Source organism: Tachypleus tridentatus, chromosome 10, assembly GCF_004210375.1.
Source record: "Tachypleus tridentatus isolate NWPU-2018 chromosome 10, ASM421037v1, whole genome shotgun sequence".
Classification (NCBI taxonomy): domain Eukaryota; kingdom Metazoa; phylum Arthropoda; class Merostomata; order Xiphosura; family Limulidae; genus Tachypleus; species Tachypleus tridentatus.
In genome coordinates this window covers 142,319,227-142,344,553 of record NC_134834.1, presented here as the reverse complement: position 1 = coordinate 142,344,553, position 25,327 = coordinate 142,319,227, and the positions used below count along the sequence as shown (strand labels likewise).

The window sequence follows — 25,327 nt, the reverse complement described above, 5'->3', positions numbered from 1 at the left end:
ATAATAATAAAGAAAGTATTCGAATAAATAAAATTTATATTTATGCTTCATCAGTACAGTTCGGCTATATGTGCAACGTAATTCATGGTTACACTTTTTATTGTTCACGTAATAATTTAACTTGCAAATTATGAAGCATTGAAGAGGACCGTTTTATTAACATGAAACGCTCAAACTTTAGATTCATGTTGTATAAATTAAATTAACTAAACTATACAGTTTGACTTTATTATATGTGACAACACATACACCAGAATACCTTACAATTACATAGTCTAGGAAAGAATTGTTTCCTCTTTGGCCTAAAGCCTCAAGTCTTAAATATTTATTATTTTCGTTTCGCTAACTAAAAGACAGAAATGTTTTCATACAACAGTTGTGTTTTTTAAATAGACAGTATACAACTGTTTGAATTTGTAGTTTTAAATCTGTCATTTTAGCTACACCCCTGTTTTCACACTTAAGTGCTGTAACCCTTTTGACTTCACACTCTACTAAATATCTACTAAACACAACAGCGGTAATTCCCGACAGTTTTGATCACGAAACACTTACATTTTATTTGGGAGGGGGAGAGGGGCTCGACAGACCACATAATAACAACATAATTTAACACAACAAAATACGCACATACTAAGTTTTCTGACAGGTATGACTTGCAGTTCAAAATATTTAACGGATTCTTGGAATATTGGAAAAGTTGATCGAGTGTGTCATGCTTATCACAGGTATTTTGTGTTTAAACATATTAGAGGTTTGTTTTAAGTTTATAGTTTAATTTAGGGATGAAAAGCAGCTAAGTTTGCATTTTATTACCATAAAATTACAAACGTTTCATGTAATCCAAACGTCATTATTTGGTCTTTATAGGCCTTTTTCATATTTTTTTCACAAATACAGCAGTGTCATTCACCAAAGCTATAATATAAAGATTACTGCTCACCCTCGTAGTTGATAAAATGCTGGATTATTTAGTTGAACTTACTGACGTTCTACATTATGTTCGTAAGACAGAGAGCAACAATAGTAACTTTATTCACAATTGGGCCCGTCATGGCTAAGTTGTTAGAGTGCCCAATTATAATCTGAGGGTCGCGAGTTGAAATCCCCGTCACACCAAACATGCTCGCCCTTTCAGCCATTGGGGTGTTATAATGTTACGGTCAATCCCATTATTTGTTGGTAAAAGAGTAGTCCAAGAGTTGGCGGTGGGTGGTGATGACTAGCTGCTTTCCCTCTAGTCTTACACTGCTAAATTAAGGACGGCTAGCGCAGATAGCCCTCGAGTAGCGTTGCGCGATATTCAAAACAGAAAAGGCAGCTAGTCATCACCATCCACCGCTAACATTTTGGCTACTATTTTACCAACGAATAGTGAAATTAAGCGTTCATTAATACGCCCCCACGGCTAAAATGGCGAGCATGGTTGGTGTGACGGGGATTTGAGCCCGCGACCCTTGGATTACCAGTCGAGTGCCTTAACCATCTGGCCATGCCGGGCCATTCCGATTGGTAAGTAAGCTTATTTTTCTAAACGATATCTACCAATTTATATACGAATGATTGTGTATCACTATATTGGTATTATCGGTTCAAAAACAGGTTACCCCTTAAATTGGTAATAGCTTTTCATCTCTCTTCCCGTCATGCCCTATGACTTAAACCTCTAACATACTTCAAAAACATACATAAATCATTTCAGATAAAGCTTTTTAAATGAAAGTTTGGAGGAATAATGTGAGTTTGACGAAAATAAAGAATACAGAATACATTTTGCTCGTGGCGTTTAAAATATTTTCCGTGTACCATGAATTTTGTGTTTAATATACGTGTGACTAACACTTACAGTAGAGAGGAACATCGATAAAAAATATTCTTACGAAGGCTAAATATAAAACAATTAATTTAAAACAACCTCTTATAAGTGCGTAACTGAATAAAAAATTATGTATCTTCATCAAACTTCAGCCTGCCATTCCATATAGTCTTTCTATTAAGTTGTCCAGAAATAAATGTCGGAAGTCTCACGATGACATTTAGAAGCTGAATATTGAGTATTTATTGTTGGTTGGTTGGTTTAATTCAACGTTTGTCGCTTAAAAGGTGTCTTAATTGTCTACTGTTTCAACTCTACTCAGAGTAAGTTTCTCAACCTCAAAGGCAGCATGGACAAGAAGGACTTTCGTCTGATTTTTCCTCTACGACTTCAAACTTGTACGAAATGCTACTAAAAATACATGGAACATCAACCAGACACTCCACCATGAATATGTTACTGAACGTACAGGTTTCAACATGGAGATGAAAGTCTTGAAGACTACGAAGGTTGTGGAAGGAAGCCATCCTTAGATGAAAACACATTAAGGGAAACAGCTGAAACAGACTCTCGTACACCAGTACATGAGCTTGCAAAAAAGATAGGCAGAGGCGTAGTTAGGGTTTTCAGCACACGGGGACAAAGTCAGTTTTCGCGCCCCCTCGTGACAAAATGTAAGCCATAATTCCTAATTATGTAACATCAATTTGGCGACCCCACCCACTAGCTACGCCACTGAAGATAGGCACAAGCAACTCAAGCATTGACAACCACCTGAGTGCGATAGGAAAGACGAAAAAGTTAGATAAGTGGGTTCCACATGAGCTGACTGAAAACCAACAAAATCGGCGTTATGAGACTTGTCAATGATGACGCTCCAAAAATTGAACGAATTGAAAATCGAGGATCTGCCTTATCCACCTAATTTCCCAGACCTTTCCCCTACATATTTTCATTTTTTTTCAAGCACTTTGACAACTTTTTGAACAATAAACGCTTCAAAAACCAGGCAGTTACAGAAGAGTTTTCAGAGAGTTCATAGACCATAGAATCTAATTTCTACAGCAGGAACAAAAACAGCATCGTTACATGTTGGCAAAAGTGTGTTGAAGCAAGTGGTGCTTACTTTGATTAAAGCATGTTGTACAACACTGGTTTATACTCTTCCAAACTTCGCAGTTCAAAAACGACATTTATTTCTGGACAACCTAATAATTGGTTTGACAACGTATTCTGTTACATTGGTTTCTAGATAGTTTGACAACATATTTTGCTACTTTGATTTCTATTTGGTTTGACAATGTATTCTGCTATATTTCTTTCAAATTAGTTTGATAACATATTCTGCTACTTCGAATTTTAACTAGTTAGATAACGTATTCTGCTACATTTGTTTCTAATTAGTTTGATAACGTATTTTGCTATATTAGTTTCTAACATAAGTTTGACAACATATTTTGCTATCAAGTAGTTTGATAATATATTCTGCTCTATTTGTTTGTAACTAGTTCAACGACGTATTCTACTATATTGGTTTCTAATGAACTAGGTGTTGTTACATTTGTTTCTAGCTAACTAGATGAGCAATGTTTTTGTTTTACTAAAGAAACTTATGAATTATTGACAACTGCGGCGTTGATAAAATGTCTATAATTATCACAGAGAACTTTAATCTGAAACATGTTTACTAAACTTTATATTCAATGGTACAGAAAATATTGTTCTTGACAGTAAAGGAGTTTAAAGTTTGAAGTACAGAGTGGAGTATTTTGTGTGTACACTGTATGCTCTAAATTCTGTTGATTTGTATTGGTTGAAGCTACTCAGAGAGGGAGCTAGTTGCACTTGATATGGGAAATCTTAAGTGTGATGTGTCCTTTAAAGTAGTTTACCCACCCTGTGTTAACACGGAATCTCTATTTTAGGGTTCTGTAAGATCATGCTCGCCCTTTCAGCCATGGGAGCAATATAATGTAACGGCCAATACCATTATTCGTTAGAGTAAAGAGTAATCCAGTGGGTTGTATTGACTAGATGTTGCATTTGGTTTAGTCTAAGACTTAAATTAGGGACACTTGACGCAGATAGCCCTGCAAAGAATTCAAACCAAACCAAACTATTTTAGGAATTTATTTAACTGTTATAAACAAATTCAATGCCTTCAAGTTCTTTAATTAACTGAGGTAGGTTTGATCAACTTTTGACAGTTCAAGAACTAATAGAACGGATGTATTTGCAAAACCAATACCCCAGTGTCAAAGCGGCATGTCTGCGGACTCACATAGCTAGAAACCGGGTTTCGATACCCGTGGTGGGCAGAGCACAGATAGCCCACTGTATGGCTTTGTGCTTAATTCCAAATAATCAATCAATCATAGTAGAAACTACTTTCATCCTATGTATTTATTACTCGCTGAAAACTACCGTTCTAATCCATTAATATTGTTCAATACGACAGCTGTATGCTTTACTAGTGCAACATTTCTGCCTTATTTACATATAAATCCATAAAGAATCCTTTGTTTCTTGATTGATCAGCTGTTTGGTTAAGTTTTAGTTTCGTTATCAGTCATCCAAATGCTAAAACTTCTTTTCACATGAGTTATGCCCCCTTCCTAGTAGCACGGCGGTATGTCTTCGGGCTTACAACACTATAGCCCTTTTTTCGATACCCATTGCGGGCAGCAGACAGCTAGCCCATTGTGTAAATTCTTGCTTAACTTCAAAACAAAAAACAACAATACCTGAGTTATAAACTCCTTAACAGATGAATATTAATGCAATTCTCAAGTCTGTATCTGACTTACTAGTCCTAGATGGAGGATCAATTCATTTATGTATTCGATGTATAATTTTTTTAATTATTTGTTGTTTTCATACATTTCTTTTCCTGTTATCATTGGATTTAAACTTAATATTAAATTCATTTACAGTTCTAAGTTGGTTAGATGTAATTAATATTTAACAGTGTAATAGTTTTGTATACTTAATTTTGTTGATAAATGGCATGAATAAAAGGTTAGAACCTAATACGAGTAATGTTATTGTCATTTATATATCTTACAAGTTTTTTAGAAAGTTACTGACTTATAAATCCACAAGATAACGACTGCTACCCAAATAATCAAATGATGTATATTATCTAGCATGTTACTCATTTATCATTCGAAATATAACGATTGCTATCCAAACCATTAAAAGATGTATATTCTTCAAGATGTTATTAACTTACCAATCCACAAGATAGCGACTGCTACCCAAACTACTAAATGATGAGCGGGGAGGAATAGAGCCATATTCATTATAAGATGTCATTGGCTGCAAAAATACAAAACAAGAAGTAAACAAGCTTTTAATATTGGGTGATTGAAGTTATTTTAGAGGTTTGTTGTCAAATAATAATAAGTTCAGGAGAAGTGTTATTTCAATTTCAGCTATTACTTACCATATTCAAACCTCGTAGCAGGGTGGTCTAACAAATTCTGTTTTTATATTTAATATAGAATTATATTTTTCCAAAGTACCGAATCATTTACTAAGTCATTTTTATGGTTGTCTATGTGGAAGAACAAAATAGCTAAAAACTATTCAAGTTACAAATTGGTTAATTAAAACATCCATAAAATTGTTACATGTAATTTGTTAATCTCTTCCATGTATGAACATAACAATTCAAACACAGTATTTTGCTGTAATTCCATAAAATTTTTTGTCGTGGAAGTTGTAGCGCTTGATACCAAGAGAGATAACACTATGTAACACAAATTTTGTTTCTGGATAGTATGTGTTATTTCTTATGTTATTACTTATGTTGTAAAAGTACAGAAAATGGACATTATTCCCTTCAAACTTTGCTTTTGTGACCCGGATAATGAAATTTAGAAATTAACCTATTTCCTACGTAAAAACGGGCAAATTTGCATATCTTCACTTACATAAGGTCTGAATAAAACAACACATGAATCAATATTTACATGTATTTACACTAAAGTTATACAAAAATGTTTAGAAGTGAGTAGTTTTTCGAGGTTTGCGACTGTAAGGTAAATCACTTTCACGTATCAGCCCCCAAATATAGTCTCGGCATTCGACTTTGTAAGACCAAGATCTTTGATTAAGTCATTGAGGTCTCATTGGTTGGAGTAGTATTGGTTTCTCTCACCAGCTGCACCCTCGAAATTGTAATCTGGATCTTCAACGTCTACCTCCTCTTCCAATTTGCTGCTCTCCTCTGAGGATGACTGCTTTCTCTCTGGCGGAGTGGGTACAGGGTGCTCAGGGCAGTGTGGCACTGGGGCGATGGATGATGGAAAGTCCGGATACATGATAGCAAATGCATTCTTGCCAGTCGACGTTTCAAAGATTCCACCATACAGAAGTAGTAATTGCTTAAGTGATCAGTGAGTTCATGCCAAATTCTTGGAATAGCAAACTTCATGGCTCTCTTTTCCCCTCTGTACCATCTTGCAAAAGAGCAAACTAAAATTGTTATTATGAAGAATAAATTTATTTCATCCACAACTAATCTGTAAGAGGTTCATGCAAAATATTTTATATGTGATATTTTTTCTATACTATTGGAAATTTAAAAAAATTTAAAAGATATTTAAATTTTATACGGCCTAAAATTTGTATAATACAAAATCTTACTATTCAAGCAAGCAAAAATTATCCTCTTACCTTTCAGTGTTTTTTTTTGTTTTTTTTTGCAGTACTCGCAGGCAAAATGAGGTACCTAGGAGTTTGTCATGATCTCCGACAGGCATGTCAAAATATGCCTTGTAGGCTTCACACATTTTACCAAATGCCGTCACAATGTACTTTCTCGCTCTTGTCTTGATCAATTGGCCACATACATAGCAGAATGCGTCTGGAGGATGCTTGCAGTTTCTTGATACCATCTCTGATAAAATCAGATAGGTCTATTTGTTCACTTAGGCAGCTAGAACTAAACTGAAGTGGTGAATGGTGAGCCCTTGTATATATATATTACTATGAAAAGGACTAGAAAAGTCTAAAAGGTTTTTTTAAATTCTCGTGAGTTCTACAACATTTTAGAAAGTTTTAAAATTCTTGTAAGTTCGAGAAAATTCTATATCAGCTACTCAGGAAAATGAATAAATTTGGAAATTTCATTACCCAGGTCACAAAAACAAAGTGTAAATAGAAAAATAAGTATTTTCAATTTACTTTAGGCATAAGCAACTGGAAAATAATATTTTCTGCCCAGGAACAAGAAAAAGTAAAAATTTTGTGTAATTTGACACAAGTTTCAACTATTATATGTAACATCCAACGCAGCTTAAACTTCACTATTAAACGTTAATATTTGATTTAAACATCGTGTTGAATCTTACAAGCTATTAACTTCTTTTCAAATGTAAAAGAAAAAATCAGACAAAATTTTTTTCTCGTCTCATTCTTTGTTTCATTTGTCTGAGAGGAAAGCTACATTGAGCTAGCTGCTCTAATCGTTCGCGTGAAATCGAGCCCTGAATTTTAGTGTTGTAAATACATAGATTTACCGTTTGATTATAGTAATATCAAATAAATCCTGGTCTTGATTTAATATTTTACAATTTATTTTACTGTAGTATTACAAAATAATGCTTGTTGTTTGTGTGTTAGCATATTTTCAAAGTTTTCAATATCGATTCCATTCACAAAAAATAGGGCTTTTAAACAGGTATTTATTCCGTCCACAAAACAATGTTATGAACAATTCCTTTAATATTCAACTCTAGCGATCATCAGGTAATGAATTTATTATTACTATACAGAGGTTCTTGATTCATCTGTTGGGAAGCGAAATTTGACAACAAAATTAAAGGTGATAGCAATGCTTTATCGGACATTCAGCATACTGCAGATATGAAGAAATTACACTTAGTTATTAACAGAGGTAGCAACTATTGCATAAACATAAACAGATAATGGATAATTTAATTAATGTCACTTGTAAATTAGAAGTATTAATTTAAAACTTATTGTTGTTTATTTTAATTAATAAGGTTTATTGTATCAAGGGTTCAATACGTGATTTTCTTTCTTCTGTAGTAGTGATTAGTGTTTCATCTGTATAGAAGAATAGTTTTACTGAGATCCCTAAATCTTCTGTGTGGGAAGATAGCGAGTCATCGTACTTCTTTTTTCTAGATTACTCATGAACAACAGGTCTCTGCAAGTTTCTGTTTAAAGATAAATAAGTATCTGAGTCGAAAAAAGAAAGATTATTTTTAGACTAAGATGCAGATACGTTTATCTAGTTTATCTTTTTTTCAAGCTTTCTCTGTTTAAGTAAGTTATGCTTGCCGTTCATTTGGGAGCATTTGGGGTTTTGTCGTAGGTTGTAATTTAGGGTTATGAAAGTGACGAGCCAATTTATTTAACACAATAGTTCTTAAACATTTTCGTCCTCGGACCACTTCGAGCAATACACTCTTCGACCATCTACCTCAAAGAGAAACTCATCAAAGTTAATGGGGAGAATGGCTTAATTCTGGTCCAACCCACAGACCGCCAGTGATCCTCAACTATCATGATCTGAGTATCGTCTGACATGGTTACGTAAAAATTTCATCTCTGTAAAAACTGGTACTGATAGTTTATCGCAAAAGGTCCAGTGAACAAAAGGATAAAAGATTCAGTGCGGTTAAACTATCAAAAGCTAGACATAAACCTGAGATTTTGTTTTTTCCCGCAACTAAAGTGTGAACTAGTTGCTATTTGTAGTAACTTTGACATCAAGGTAAGGCAGAGAATGATTAATTTATATCTTAACTATAAAATTTATGTTGGGAAATCGCAAACTAAGATTATTTTAAAATATCTGTTGTTGTAGTTTTTATGCTTTTGCTTTTTTTAAGAAAGGATGATAAAATATTCTTCAACATACCTTTGTATTAAACTGGTCTGAACTGCGTCTTGTAGTCTTTTGGCTTACGCTCTTGTGAAAACAAATAAAAGTATTGACAAATCTGAGACATAAAAGTAACCCTATCACAGCGCCATCTACCTAGTCATACACTTTCCCATTGAAAAGAAACAGCTGATTTTTGGTATCTAGATTAAGGAGCTAACCTAGTTGTGACTGGTTAAAATCATTTACCAGATCAGTGTTTCATGAAATTAGTTGTGATAGACGAATTTTTATTGTTTCACTCTGTGAAATGTTAATGAACAGGAAAGTGACGTCAAATCTCGTGATTGAGTGATTTTTTTAAATCTTGAAATTCGTTAACAAATGAAAATGCATCATTGTTGTGAAAATATAACTTGTTAAATATTTTAAGATTTATATTTGACACTCAGCAAGACTCTTTAAGCCTGATCCAGTCGTAGAGACAAAAGTATAAATTGGTAGCCCGATTTCATGCAGATTTTTTTCAATTATTATAATTGACAACGTCCTATCACAAATTTTGCAGTTGAAATAAAGAAGTGATAACTCACATAGCTTTACCTTTTCTTGACGTTCTAATTATCACAAACAACAACCATTTCACAACTTCAGTTACTGGAAGAAGAAACATATTCATACGTCTATTCATAACTTTTGATAGCTTCGTCCTAGTTATGAAGTTAGGTGTAAGGAGTATCATTTAAGATTGAGGGAGGTGAGAAAGCGGTTGGACTTCAGCAAGTTTCTAAGTATTTCGGAAATTACAGTACTTTAAATCATTAGAGAATTATTGGAGTAAGTGATCAGCAGAAGAAAACTACGAATTTTCCCAATTTTCTGAAACTTTATAATCTGATATACGTGAAATTTGTATTGTGTGTCATACTGAAAAATAAACAATATGACAAAACAGCACACTCACAAATAAACAACCATATCACATAAAAGAAACAAAATGTATTGTGTGTGTTTTTTGTAGCAAATCCTCATCGGTGCTGAGTCCACCGAGGGGAATCGAACTTCCTGATTTTAGCGTTGTTAATTCGTAGACTTACCACTGTACTAGCTGGGGACAAATGCAGTGTGTAGCATACATACATATAAAGAACTTACAAAAGAATGCAAAAAAGTGTAGTGTATATCATACTGATAGATAACCTGACCAAGTGTATCATGTGTATCATATTGACAAATAAGTAACTTTATCAAATAACATAAAGAGAATGCGTCTTGTTTGTTTCGTTTTGAATTTTCGCGCAAAGCTACTCGAGGACTATCTGCGCTAGCTGTCCCTAATTTAGCAGTGTAAAGCTAGAGGGAAGGCAGCTAGTCATCACCACCCACCGCCAACTCTTGGGCTACTCTTTTACCAATGAATAATGGGATTCACTATCATGTTATAAAGTCCCCAAGGCTGAAAGGGCGAGCATGTTTGTGGTGACAGAGATTCGAACCCGCGACGTCGGTTTACGAGTCAAGTGCCTCAACCACCTGGCCATGCCGGGCTGTATGGGAAACAGATGCAAGGTCAGAAAGAAAGGGACCAGTTCGGTGTGTGTTTGAGAAAGGATTATAAGAGACAGGAGTTAAACAAAAAGAGCAGAAAAGACCGAGAGATGTGAGAGAGAATAAATGCACTGAGAGAAGTGAAGGAAGAAGGTAATAAGCTGCCAGAAAAGAAAACCGATTTCCAAGTCTATATGTTAGGGATTACCAATAATAAAGAGAAACTTATTATATTTACATATTAATAAACACCAGTTAGAAGCTTTTAAAGTCGCTCTTTTTATACCATTTACGCAAAGAGAGAGAACACTGACCACTAAATAAAAAAAAAACTAGAATTTTCACCTGGGAGAACCAACAACCACACAATTTTTTTTGTAAATTATAATTGTTTTAAACAAATAGTCCTACATTAGATTATTTGCTTTATATTTGATGTTAATTTACTAATTGAAAAGTGTTTCAATATTTATTTGAACTCACATCCGCGGGGGCCCGGCATGACCAAGCGTATTAAGGCGTGCGACTCGTAATCTGAGGGTCGCGAGTTCGCATCCCCGTCGCGCCAAACATGCTCGCCCTTTCAACCGTGAGAGCGTTATAATGTGTCGGTCAATCCCACTATTCGTTGGTAAAAGAGTCGCCCAAGAGTTGGTGGTGGGTGGTGATGACTAGCTGCCTTCCCTCTAGACTTAAACTACTAAATTAGGGACAGCTAGCACAGATAGCCCTCGAGTAACTTTGTGTGAAATTCAAAAAAACAAACACTTCCTCGTTGTAGTAAACTACTGTAGATGGGATATGTATAACCCAAAACGCACATAACAATTTTCAAATAACCATTCTAAATCATCTGTAGCACAGGACATTTTCAACCTATTTTAGTTAAGTAAAATGGTTTATAACAAGGTCAGTGATTCTATTCAATAATAATTTTCATTAATTGTGGCTAATTTTACTCATATTCAAACTGTAGAAGTAACTTTTATGTAAGAATATTTCAGTCGTCTATCTTCTTTTCTGTAATTTAATAATCGTTCTCATAATTGTATATATTTATCTCCTTATTCCACCTGAAGTGATCAAATTTATTATCAAGTCTCTCAATATGGAAAGTAAATCTGTCAAGATGGTTCTTCATCTCCAAATTTCTTTCACTGGAAATTTCAGTTTATTAACTCTTTGAGTTGGAGGAGTTGTGTTGTTGCTGCTGTTAAGTATCATGATTTAATCTCATACGAATCTCCGATTTATTATGTTATGTACGTTACTTAACACGATTTCGAGAAGCCAGGAAGTTTAATTTAGAAATTAATTGAATTTCCATATGTATCAAATTGATGATATTTGCCAACAAGATTGATACAAACAATATTCTTTCTTAATACACATATTTTAATATCCAAAAACAATTTATTATAATGATTATTACAAATAGTTAAAAACCCAATAAATTATTTATATACAATTTTTTACAAACTTACAAACTATGTTGATTCATCTATCTGGTCTAAAACTGAATATTTTATCGATAGATGGTCCAGATCCATAATGAGCAAATTAATTCCTTGTTGATATTGTTACTCCTCACCTAAGCTAGCCAGCTATCTTTTCTTGGTTGGCTTCACAGTGCTCACAAGCTGACTTTTACCGACAAATGTATTTAATGTTCTTGTAGAAATACTAACGTCTGAAGTTGTTTCACTTACGTTGAATGGTTTGTAATATTCGAAGTCTATAAAAGTTCCTGATCAAATATTATAATTTTACGATCAATAAGCGTTAATCACAATTATAGCTACCGAAGTTTATAATATACTGACTTATTTGACCAATAATATTAAAATGTTTCTCGACGCGTCAATTTCATATATCAATCACACAAGATTCTCGAACGTTCAACAAATATTGTTGATTCTTACTCTCAAAAATCTACCACAAATTTAGAGAATATGTTGAACTTGTGCAATACACATCCAACAATATACGTCATATGCATCAAACTGAAAGTAGGTATTAAAATAAATGTGTAACAGTAAATCTGTTACACTACTCAATCTCCCCCGTGGGAGAGCAGTATGTTTACGAACTCAAAGCTCTAAATTCCATGATTTGATTCCCCTCGGTGAATACAACAGATATCCTACTGTGGCGTTGTTGTTCCAAAGACAAAGAAAGAAAGCTGTTGTTTAAAGTTAAGTAAAATAGTAGGGCTGACGTGGCTATAGCCACAAAACAATTCTGAATACCTTCATATTTTGTTGTCAACAGAAATATTGTAGCAGTCCAGGTTGCCCTACAGACTCTGGAAATGTGAAATTTTAATCAATGAATATTAATCAATATTGGGAATTTCCACATAGATTGTCTGGTAAACAAAAATATAGTGATGGTTCAGGTTGTCCAACAAATCCTGGAAGTGTGAAAAGTTAATCGATGGGTTCTGAGAGTATGGTACGATAAATGTTTATCAAGATGAATGTTATATACTCAGTTATAATCAGGACAATATTTATCTTTATGTCAAGGAAACCTTTTGTAACGTTCATAAATTTACTATGAAAATAAATAATAAACGAGGAATTACACTAGAGATTAATTTCTAGTCAAATATATAAATGGAAAGTTATAAACAATGCAACTTAATTAATTAAAACTATATCAAAATTTACAGCAAGAAAATATTATTTAAAACTCGTTGATTTTTTTTCAACTATGTATTTTTTCAACTATATTTTCATTTTGAAAATATGCAATTTTTCCTTATTATTATTATGTATTGTTTCACTATATGTCTTTTCTTATTTTAATATGTCCTCGCGCGTTTAATACTTTTTCGCTAATATTGTTTGGAAAATAATTTTTCCATAAAATAATACAATTCTTTGAAATATACGCATTATTTGAGTCTCTTTTTTTAAAGTAAAGAGTACCTTTTCTATTAGCTTTGTTTTATAATCGTGAACATATTTTTCTCAGTGTGATCACTAATATCTTTATTTTTTCTATATTCATGTGTTCGATTAAATATATTAATTTATTTCTTTACGTTTACTCCTTTCATTGTCTTACAATTTTAAGGACCACTTTTCTTCCAATTTTGATGAACAAGGTATTGATAATTATTAACACGTATATAGTGATAAAAATAACGTCAACTACGTGTGCTCTTTTATCCTATTTCTACTGATTTGTCCATTTTTGATTTAAAAACACAAGCGTGTAAAAATATCGTTTTAAATGTGTTCTCTGTTTCCCGCAAGTCACTTCCTAAATAATCCTTTCGTATAACACCATAACTCGTCAGTTGGGATGGACAATGAGAGATTTTTTTTTTCTGAAACTTTATTTCAATATATAGTATAAACTTTAAAACCTGTGATTTGAACGCCGAAAACTAATTCTAATATAGGAAGGTGACGTACATATTGGTACTGGAAGAGGAAGAAGTATCGGTGAATATACTGATCTCTAACTTCATTGAATGGTACCTCTAATAAATCCATTTCTTTGTGCTATACGATGACAGATTTAGCTTTAGGGTCTTTGTTTTGTTTGTTTCTTAATTTCGCGCAAAGCTACTAAAGGGCTATCTGCGCGAGCCGTCCCTAATTTAGCAGTATAAAACTAGAGGTGAGGCAGCTAGTCATCACCACCCACCGCCAATTCTTGAGCTACTCTTTTACCAACGAATAGTGGGATTGACTAAAACATTATAACGCCCCCACGGTTGAAAGGGCAAGCATGTTTGGCGCGACAGGGATGCGAACCCGCGAGCCTCAGATTACGAGTCGAACGCCTTAACCTACCTGGCTATTACCTACCTAGCCTTAGAGTTAACAAGTGGTAATGCCCTTCCCACTGTGCTAAACTAGTCAACACATTCTCTGAAGAAAAGAAATGTGGCGGAGACAGTGACTTGCACTCTCATTGAACTTCGGTCCCAATTTGTGAGACTCTCATAAAATTCATACTGTAAAGTAAGCTCAGACGCTGGTAACAGTATTTAAGATTTGTCTTAGATAACTCAGGATCTTGTCAATAACTGAATTTCCAGCAACAGTTCTGTTGATTCTGTCATAAGCTGTAAACATGTAAAACTACGACTACCAAATGGACTTTTGCAAGACCATCACACGATTAGTAATGATATTCCTGACTGAGGGGAGTGTTTTATATTATTTTTATAACGTTGGTCTTAGACATAATATTAGAAATTTTGATTATTCATCTATTGTTCAGAGCAGTGTAGTTTGTTTGTTTTTTATGACAAGCACAAATATAATAAATCTTATTCACAAAATTACTGAAAAGATGTTTGTAGTTGTTGACTTAAAAGTGACGCGTTATTATTTTTGTCTCTTACAATATCCGAAAAATGTGCACCTTGTACAAAAAATAATTAAATTGAATCTTACTTTTCTATTTTTGATTTCCTTTATTAAAATCTGTACCTTCTACAATGGCCTTCAGTAGTTGTATTATAACAAGTTTTCAGTTTAGCTACATTATAAGCTCAAGAAAAGAATTCCATAAGAATTATAAATACTAACAAATACAATAACTTGAACAAAGAATACAACTGGTGTATTGTGTATCATAATGAGATTATTGACAAAGAAAATGTTTAAACAAAGAATACGAAAGGTGTGTTTGTGTCGTACAAATACCGAATAAGGGAAAACGTGTTATAAAAATAAGCGTTTGTGTGCATATATATATATATTATACTGAAAACAAAGGAACGAGTTGAGCAAAGCAAATGAAGTAAATGTCTCACATATCAAACTAACAAAGAAATGACTTGAACAGAGAAGGCAAGAAGAACGTTCCTCTACTATAGTCACAAAGAAGTATAATAAAAAAATATTGTGTATTATACGGAGAAAGTGAAAGTCCTACAAGCAGTACGAAACAATTTAGTTATCAATAAAAACAATGAGAATTTACTGCAGATAAACAACTTGAACAAAAAATAAAAACCGAGCATACAGTAAACCAGAAATATACAACCTGAGCAAAAAAGTTATAAACAGAGCGTATTGTGTATCATTCTGACAAATTAAACATTCTCACTAAAGAATACAAACAGAGTGTATTGTGTATCATACTGACGAATAAACAACTTGGCCGAAACAAAAACAAAAAAGCACAGACACACAAAGAAAACGTATTGTGTATCATTATAAAGAAATGTATAATAAAATTGGACCAAGAGAACGTTCTTTACCATATAGAAAACGAAAACAAGTATAATAGCTAATACATAGAGGGTATATCGTATATAATACTGACGGTCTTAATACTAAATTATACAAGGTTAAAAAAAAGGCATATTTTGTGTATTGGTGACAAATAAACGACTAAAAATTATTAATGAATTAGAATGTACTGTCTATCGGATTAAAACAATTAATAAGACGAGATGATAGAACGTGTATCATTAACAAGAAATTGACTAAAAACAAAGAAACGAGTTTAAAGGGAAACTATAGAGTATATTGTTGACCAGCTGAGAAGAAAAGAGAAATGTATTTTGTGTCATGTTGAACAAAACATAAAAGACCAATAAAGAAATTGTAACGTATACTAACAAGCCTAAAACACAAAGCTAGCACTATATTTATCAAAGCGTCGAAATGAACAACTTAAAAGAATAACACAGGACGTATGGTTTTTTACTATATTGGAAAATGAATAAACATCATGAAGAAGAAAAAATGAGGGAAGTGTACTGTGTATCACATTCAAACCCAAAGGATCGATTTGAACAAAGCATACAAAGAAAAGGAACTATGTATGATACTGACAATGAAAACGATGCAAACAAGAACTGTAACAATATCAAAATAATAAACCAAGAGCATATAAAGAGTACCTCATACCATGCTGTTAAGTTAAAAAAACACAGAATTATTACGAGGGGGTTATTGCATGTCATATAGGAAAAAAAAAATCACAGTATTTGAAAGTGTGTCGTGTAGAATGCTGAAACATAATGGAGACTTTGACCAACTGTACACCCTAGAACTGTACTTGTGGTCATGGTAGACCACAATAAATTGTGCTTTTACCACCAGCCTATCTAAATATTCTTCACGTAGGTCAGTCAGCTGACTATGTGGACATGGTTTGGACAGATGGGGCATATTTCTGCCCCTACTAGCTCTCTGTCTTTTCTTAACTTGGCGACTGTCTGTTCGAAGGGGTAATAAACAGAAAGCTCGAGCTACTGTTTCTAAACCTTGTTTACAACCCAGACATAGTCTGTTTTACGGGATTGCTGTCTTGGTTTGGCAAATAAAGAGAGGTTAGGTCATCTCTTACTGTTTCTTTAATTTTTGTTGACGATCAACTGACTTGTACTGTGACAATGATCCAGTTTAGATAGAAGGAGACATAGAATAAAAGACCGAAGCAGCTTATTAACTAAATGTTTATGTTTGAGTAGCTTTTCATAAATTGTATGGAAATAATCTCGTTTTCAAATTAAAATTATCTTCGATCTCGATCTTTTAGACTTATAAACATATCTGCGTCATTTTTATTTTTATAAGAAAGAAAGCTGACTAGAATTTTCATGCCTAATTCTGGGGAAAATCCAAACAACGGCTGTTGTCTTATGTCAAAAACTGTTTTCTTTTTATCAAAAGAACTCCTTAATTCTAATTAAAGGTGAAAATAACGTAACAAAGAAGACAAAATACCATGAATTCTGATAAACAACGAAGCTTTCTTGCTACTCTATTCAAGACATAAGTAAACCACTAGTACTAATTTACAAACAAAATTTAAGATGATAGGCATGGATAACATTTCAAAGCAAGGACTGAATAATGAAGAAAAGAAGTTATACAACAGAAATCAACAGAACTATAAAGAATATAAGATAGAAATTTCCAGCGTAGAACTTTCAAATAATCACAAATAAAAGTAAAATAATAACTTTAAGAAAAGCCAAATTTAAGCAAATTATGTAAAAGAGCATTCTACGTACTATTAGCAACACACAGTTACACCTCAAACGAAATAAATGATACATTTATACTTTTCTCAGAGTGCACGATCTTGCAGATGTTCAAAGAAATATCTAGTGCTATTGTTTACAAGGATCTAGACCAGTAATGTTAATAACGGAAAGTGTGGTTCCAGACCTGAAGCTAACACTAGTGTATGTCTAAGGTGTTTGATAAAGCACCATGGTTACATTTAATAAACAATTTACTTAATATCGTCTGAACGAAAACAGGTATATGTTAGTAAAAAAACAATAAAAGAAGCAGTAATGTTACATTTAATAAACAAGAGGTAATCCTCAATAGCTGCAGCACTTGAATTATTTTAAGTAGGATTACAGTAAATTAATCAAAGAGACCTTTCTTTCTCTTTTCATTAGCTATATCTAGGTGAGGAGTGCGTATACTCGATTCGATTTCATTACTCATCAGGACATCCACCAGCCTACTCTCAAATTGAAATTCTTTTATGCAGAATTAAAGTAAATAACCTATGAGACCATGGGCTTGGTCAAATACATCAAACGAAAAGGTTTGACCTCAAATTAGTCAAGAGATAACGAAGCTATAAGCTAAACATTTGTATTTAAAAAAACAACGATTCCTAGCCATTCTATGAGCCGCTATGCCACGACTAAAAGCCAACCAAAAATTTTAAGCCTTAAAAGTACCTTAAATGACACTTTAACTAAACAACAAGATCAGATACCATTCAACTTAAAACATGCCCAGTTTTAATTCTTGAAAATTAACTTGAGAAATAATAACCAGTCAGAGCACCCGCCGTCGTTGTGACTACTCTTAATCAAAAAGATTAACTGTTACACTTATAACATCCTCATAGCTAGATTGTTTCTGTGATTTGATATTATGCACAAAGCTACACAAAGGGTCTATCTGTGCTCTGCCTACCAGGGGTGAGAAACCCGGTTTATAGCAATATAAGTCTACAGACATACCATTGTGCCACTGGGAGGGCCACAGCAAGAAGTGCAAAAACTTCGGATCTGTGGTTCGGCAAAAGTAAGATGAAAGGCTAAGCTACACAGAGATTACCAAATCAAATGAAAAGGGAAAAATACAAATAATAAAAAACTGTAGACGAATAAACTCAAAATACCAAGTTTTTTGTTGTTTTTTTTAATTTCGCACAAAGCTACTCGAGGGCTATCTATGTTCGCCGTCCCTAATTTAGCAGTGTAAGACTAGATGGAAGGCAGCTAGTCATCACTACCCTCCACCAACTCTTGGGCTTCTCTTTTACCAACGAATAGTGGGATTGACCGTCACATTATAATGTTCCCACGGCTGAAAGGGTGAGCATGTTTTGCGCGACGGGGATGCGAACTCGCGACCCTCAAATTATGAGTCGCAAGCCTTAACACGCTTGGCCATGCCGGGCCAATACCAAGAGAATAACTAATACTCACAATATATAAAAGCTCTAAAAAAGGTTTGGGGTTTAGTTATAAAATTCGTAACCAAAATTAGATACATTTACTGATAAAAGGTTTATATTTAACTTTAAAATAAACATCGTAAAAAAACTAAACTAGCGTGATTGACTAAATGTTTGATCAATGAAAACTAAAAAGTTTTTGATATTAATTTATATGCAGAATTTTAGAGAATCTGTGATAAAACTGAAGTAAAAATATGGTTTCCTCTAAAGTATGAAGAGAAACTCTTCGAAATTTAAGGTCTAACGTTGGCATTGGCTTTAACAAAATTTACAAATACGGCTTAATTTTATTTTTAACAGGCCATTTGATTATAAAGTTTGAATGAAAAATGAAAATAAAGTGCTGTTTGTTTTTTTAAATTCCGATTAATTATAATGTATTAGATCATAAAAGTAATGTTAAAAAGGTAATACCACGTCTTAGGATACAAGGACGCCTAATTGTAGAAGGTTTTAACAAGATAAATTAGTCCTTTAGTAATTTTATCGGAATGATTATTGTACTAAAGTTTATTGGTTTGGAGCAAGTTGTGAAACTAATTTTTTTTTCGGTTACGCATTTAGTTTTGTTTATATTTTTAAGACACTCTACACGCCATTCATCGATTACATTAAGCCACAATTTTCTAAACAAAGAAACTTCATGCATTATAGAAATTGTTATCAACACGATGTTAACGCTTCATAAACTCGCACTCTAGTGTCCCCTAGTGACTAAACGGCAACTCTGCAGGCTTACACTGCTAAAAGCCAGGTTTTCGATAGCCGTGGTGGGTAGAGCACAGATAGCTTAACAACATATACCGCAACCCTAATATAATAGCTACTCTCTATGGAGGGTTATGCAATAAACTACATAGGTATGAGCCTAAGGCTCAGGGGCAACAGGAGGCCCAGTAATTTACCCCTACACTTTGTGGCTCCGTCAATCATTTTCCATTTTCTTGGTTTGAAATGTGCATCTAGAAGACCAACGACAATGGTAATTAAGCCAGTTTAGCCAAATGACAAACAGATGCCTGCCAGCTTATGTGACGAATAAACATACGTCTGTGTGAAGAGTTTGTTCTTAAATCCTACTCTCCACTGCAAAGCTGGGTGAGTTATGAAATTTTCAGAAAACTCAATACATTCAGTGAATGAATTGAATAGAGTCACAGAGAACTGAAGGCTGGCCATGTCGTAATTTTCCCATTTAAAGAATGTGATCATCAAGTTTTAACGTCAGGAAAAGTGGTGATTAGGCTTTTGATTATTTAGGACCTGTTGTCCATAATAAAATGGTGTGGATAGTTTAAGGAAAGCATAATTTGAATAATACGTAATCAGTAAAGAAACATTGCAACATATTATTAAAATGCTGAGAGATAATGAAGAGAGGTATAGTATGGCCAGGTGGTTAAGGCATTCGACTCGTAATCCGAGGGTTGCGAGTTCGAATCCCCGTGACGCCAAACATGCTGACCTTTTTGGGCGTGGAGGCATTATAATTTCACGGTCTATCCCACTATTCGTCGGTTAAAGAGTAGCTCAAGAACTGGCGGTGGGTGGTGATGACTAACTGCCTTCCTCCTTGTCTTACACTGCTAAATTAGGGACAGCCTGGTCAGATAGCCCTCGTGTAGCTATGCGCGAAAATTCAAACCAACAATAAAGAGTGTTGAGTATTGCTGACGAAATAAACAGATGATAAATCAAACTACAATGTTTTCAAACAAACATGTAGCGCTTAAATACTAAATACATTAAAAATCCATTTTTACACACGTTAGAATTTTTCAAATATTTGCAATGTTAAGTATTATAATTTATCTCGGACGAATTTCCCATTTATCATGTTATGTATACCACGTATTAAGATGTCAAATAGCCGACAATTTTAATTTTAATTTGGAAGTTTATTGAATGTCAATTAGCATCCAATTTAATATATTTGCCAACAAGATTGATAGACACAATACTCTTTATTAAAGAAATATATTTTAATATACAAATAATTTGCTCGTCATGAACCTAAACCTTCGATAAAATATTCAATTCTAGATCAGATAGACGACTCAATATAGTTCGTATGTTTGTATATAAACTGCTATTTGTAATAACCTTCACTATAAATTCTGAATTGATACTGTTACACCTCGCTTAAGATAACTAGCTATCTTTTCTTGGCTGGCCTAACACTGCTTACAAGCTCACTCTTTACCAACAAAGATATTTAATGTCATGGTAGAAATACTAACGTCCGAAGTTAATTCAACTGAAGTTGAATAGTTTGTAATGTTGGAAATCTATAAATATTCCTGCTCAAATATTTGTAATTTCTCAATTAATAAGCGTTTATCACAATAATAGCCAAAGACTTATAGAATACTGACTATAGTTCTACTACTATGTCTCGACTAGTTTTTATACCAATCAGGCAAGATACTCGAACATTCAACAATACTGGATGAAACACTAGTGTTTTCGTGAAAGTATATTATTGATTCTTACTCTCGAGAATCTTTTACATATTTATAGAACAGACAGGGCTTGCGTAATACACATCCAACAATATACGCCACATGTATCAAACTGAAACAAACACATATATTAATATAAATGTGTAATTGTGAATTCATCACACGAGCAATACTTAAATATTTATGTTTTAAAATATAAATTAATTTTATATTCCCGAAATCTTACAAGACTAATCAAATATTGTTGCTCAATTGATCGATCGTTGGCTGCTTAATATTGGATTGATTTATTGTTAATGTCACGTGCTTTTGTTGTTGTTGTTTTCTTTATTTTCCTTGTTTTCAGCGTTGTTTTGTTGCAGGCTAGTTGTGACTGAGTAATTCGACGAGACGATGGCCTATCATCATAAATCTGGGGCAAAAAAAGGACAAAGAATGAAAGCAACGAGAGCAAGCAGTACTGACACATACACCAAAAATAACTGTTTTGTTTTCTTTACAGACAAAACATTGGCTGTACTTCCTTCAACAACACCAGAATCCACATTTAGTGATGGTACCTTCGGCACGGCAACCAAAATTATCCTTGAGAAATCTGAACTCATGGAGGAAACACAAGATGATTTTTCAGCAACACACACTGAATACCATGAGAATCTGTAGGGCACGGCAGGTACGCAAACATAACAGTTACAAATTGTAATGAATCTGTACTTAAAAATATTGGTATGTGACTAGAATCTTTAGTTTCGTGTGTCAGAATAATGATGCTCAAATATCAAGATTATTTGAGAAATAAAAGACACTTTTCATAAATATTATTTCATCGTGTAATTCTTGCAATGGTGAAAACAGCATCCCTAGGACATCAGTGATGTCGAGAAAACCCACTTGTAGAGAAAAATATATATGTAAAAACGGCTCGTTTGGGTTGATAATTTTTTTTCTCAAACATTTAAGCACGCCCTCTACATTCCGACACTCAGTTACACAACCCCTTTCAAACATGTGGTCAGCTTCCGGTCAGTTACCTCTTCCTTTCTTTGTGAACCTGACGATGACCGAAAAAGGTTGAAACATTGTTCGCTCCTCTACGTAAAAAAAAAAATTCTCAACCCAAACGAGTCGTTTTTGCATATATATTTATCCCTTGGACATGCATGTTTTGCTATTCACCAAGTACAGGCGTGTGTATTGCTTCATTTGTAAGTTAGTTTGAGAGGATGACAATGTGTTTGCTGAAAGTACTTACTAAGACTTGAGAAATGCTAACACACGCATTGAATGAATAAGAATAGTAAGAGCCATCATGATGTTCTTAATACTTTCAGCAAACAAACAAATGATAGAGGCAGAGTGGACACTTGAATAATACAAACCAGAGATGTACTAGAGAGGGTAATAAGTACCATTACATTTCTAACAGAGCGTGGTTGGCGTTTTCTGGTCATAATTAAATCATTGTTTCTCTTCTAATGACAACTTTCTTGGAACATTCAAACAACTGACCCAATTCGATCATCTCCTTTCTGCAAATGTAGAAGAGCACAGTAGTAAAAGCAGGGGTTCTGTGTCACATCTATCTTCCACTGTGTGTGATAAATTTATAGAAGTTATTGAAAAGAGCATTTTGATTGTTATTGTTGAGGAAGCCAAGTGTGCAAAATACTTTTCCTTATTTACATATAAAATCCAGATATTTAACATATAGAAGGCTTATTTTGGTGTCTTTGATGATGGAACAGTCTATCATTTTTTAAAGTTTTTAGACATGATGGGACATGACGCCAAGGTCTTGCAGACAGTCTGTTTACATTTATGGATGAAACTAGTTTGGATATTGGCAACTGCAGAGGTCAGTCGTACGGCAATGCAAGCAATATAAGTGGTAAATATAACATGCTTCAAGGACTCATTCGTAAAAAAAAATCCACCAGCTAATTATATAACTTGCTTCACTCATTTATTGAATCTAGTGAAACACTCTGCTGCTGATTGCACAAATACTGCAACTGCATTTCTCAATTTTGTTGAAAATGTCTATACATTATTCAGTGCATCAACTGATTGATGGGCAGCATTGTTAAAGGAGCTTGGAAGTGATTTGCCTGTTGTGAAACGTCTTAGTAGAACATGTTGGTCAGCACATTCCAGTGGCACAACTGCTTTGAGTCAAGGTTATAAGAAAATTTGGTTGGCTCTGTAGGTAATAGCAGATTATTTCGAGGAGAAGTCTAATGAACATTGGAAAGCTTCAGGACTAGTGAGTAAAATAAAACGTTTGGAAAAATGACATCTTAGTAGAACTTTGGTCAGCAATTCTAGAACGATTCCATCGCATCAGCACCAAACTTCAAATGCAGACCTAGACCTGAATAAAGCTGTAACACCATTACTTTCTCCAAAAGAATATGTTGCTCATCACAGAGAAACCTTTGGCGATTTTGAACGAATGAGTATTTTTAAGTCAAGAAATACTAATAAAAAGAAGGGGAAAGAAAGTGCAAGAGCAGTGTGAAAGCCTTATGTGGTGATGGCCCTGATGAAAAAGTAGTATCTTCTGCACGTGAAAGATTTGAAATGACGTATTTCTACCAATTCTTGACGAGCTTTCTGTTTCTTTGACCAAACGGTTGGAAACCTATCCTTCAGTGTGTCAGATATTCTGATTTTATCTATAATTATGACTATACATTACAGAAATGAGTAAAAATTAAAATTTTGTACATTCATTGGTGCCTTTATCAATGATCGTGAATAAATTATATAGCTGTAAAACATACAAATGTCTTGGTTTCCTTATATCTGTAATTATGGAGTTTCACCATGAACCAATGGTGTCAAGTGTCAATTATATGGCTATGAATGTATTGAACATTTAACCAAGGTAGATAACCTAGTTGAAGTCTACCCTGGAGACTTGGAACCAACATTTATTGAGGAAATTGTTCGCTACAGAGAACATTTCAAGACAGAAGCAGGCAACATTGTTTCTAACAATAACTGTAGCATTGAGAAACTGAATACATCTTCAGTGATGAGCACCGAGTCTGAGATTTTGCGAAACATGGACTTCAGTGATTTGATTAACGAACTTGGAAGTGTCACAAAGCATTTACTCAGTTGCACTGAGCATGCATGCGTACTGTTTGTAAATACACTATGTGACCACTTTATTAGATATACCTGGTCTTTAACGGAAGTAGCCAAACAATGAATTATGTGGCTGCATCTCAATATATTTAGCATGCAGACATGTTCATTAGGTTCAGTTGTTGTTCGATCATACATTACAATGGAGTAGATGCGTGATCCAAACGACCAAGGAATGATTTTTGGTGCCAGATGCTGTGGTTTCAGCACCTCAAAAACTGCTGAACTGCGGATAGTGCAGGCCATTAGATACACTGAAGTCACTGTCATGTTCGTAGAACCAGACTGAGATGATGTGTGCTTTGTGACATGGTGCGTTATTTTGCTGGAAGTAGCCATTGGGAAACGGGTAAACTGTGGTCATAAAAGGATGCACATGGACAGCAACAATGCTCAGGAACGTTTTGACATTCAAATGATGTTCAGTTGGTATTAAAGAGCCTAATGTGTGACAAAAAACATTCCCCACAATATTACACCACTACCACCAGCGTGTATCGTTGACACAAGGCAGGATGAATTCATGGATCCACGCTGTTTACGTCAAGTTCTGATTCAACCATCTACATGTCGCAGCAGAAATCGAAACTTGTCAGACCAGGCAACATTTTCTCAATGTTCAATCGTCCACTTTTGATGATCCTGTGCCCACTGTAGCCTCAGCTTCCTGTTCTTAGCTGACATAAGTGGAACCTGGCGTGGTCTTCTGCTGCTGTAGTCCACCCACTCCAAGGTTCAACGTGTTTTGTGCTCAGAGATGCCTTTCTGCACACCACTGTTGTAAATCGTGGGTATTTGAGTATTTGTAGACTTCCTATGAGCTTGAAAGAGTCTGGCCATTCTCCTCTGTCCTCTCTCATTAACGAGGTGTTTTCGCCCACAGAAATGCTGCTCACTGGATGTTTTGATGTTTTTTTCATCATTCTATATAGACTTTAGTGCTTGAAAATCCCAGAAATTCAGCAGTTTCAGAGGTGCTGGAACCACCAAGTTTGGCACCAACAATCATTC

At 34.2% G+C, this 25,327-nt stretch overlaps 1 protein-coding gene across 8 annotated transcripts in view; it reads right to left on the bottom strand.

Moving 5' to 3' along the window:
• Positions 1-25,327, bottom strand: part of LOC143230480 (uncharacterized) — a 94,207-nt gene that overhangs the window by 20,211 nt on the left and 48,669 nt on the right. For all 8 annotated transcript variants that reach the window (XM_076464117.1, XM_076464121.1, XM_076464116.1 and 5 more), the window contains one exon: positions 5,049-5,134. In XM_076464117.1, coding sequence (XP_076320232.1) covers positions 5,049-5,134 — 86 coding nt within the window. The remainder of the gene's footprint in view (positions 1-5,048; positions 5,135-25,327) is intronic.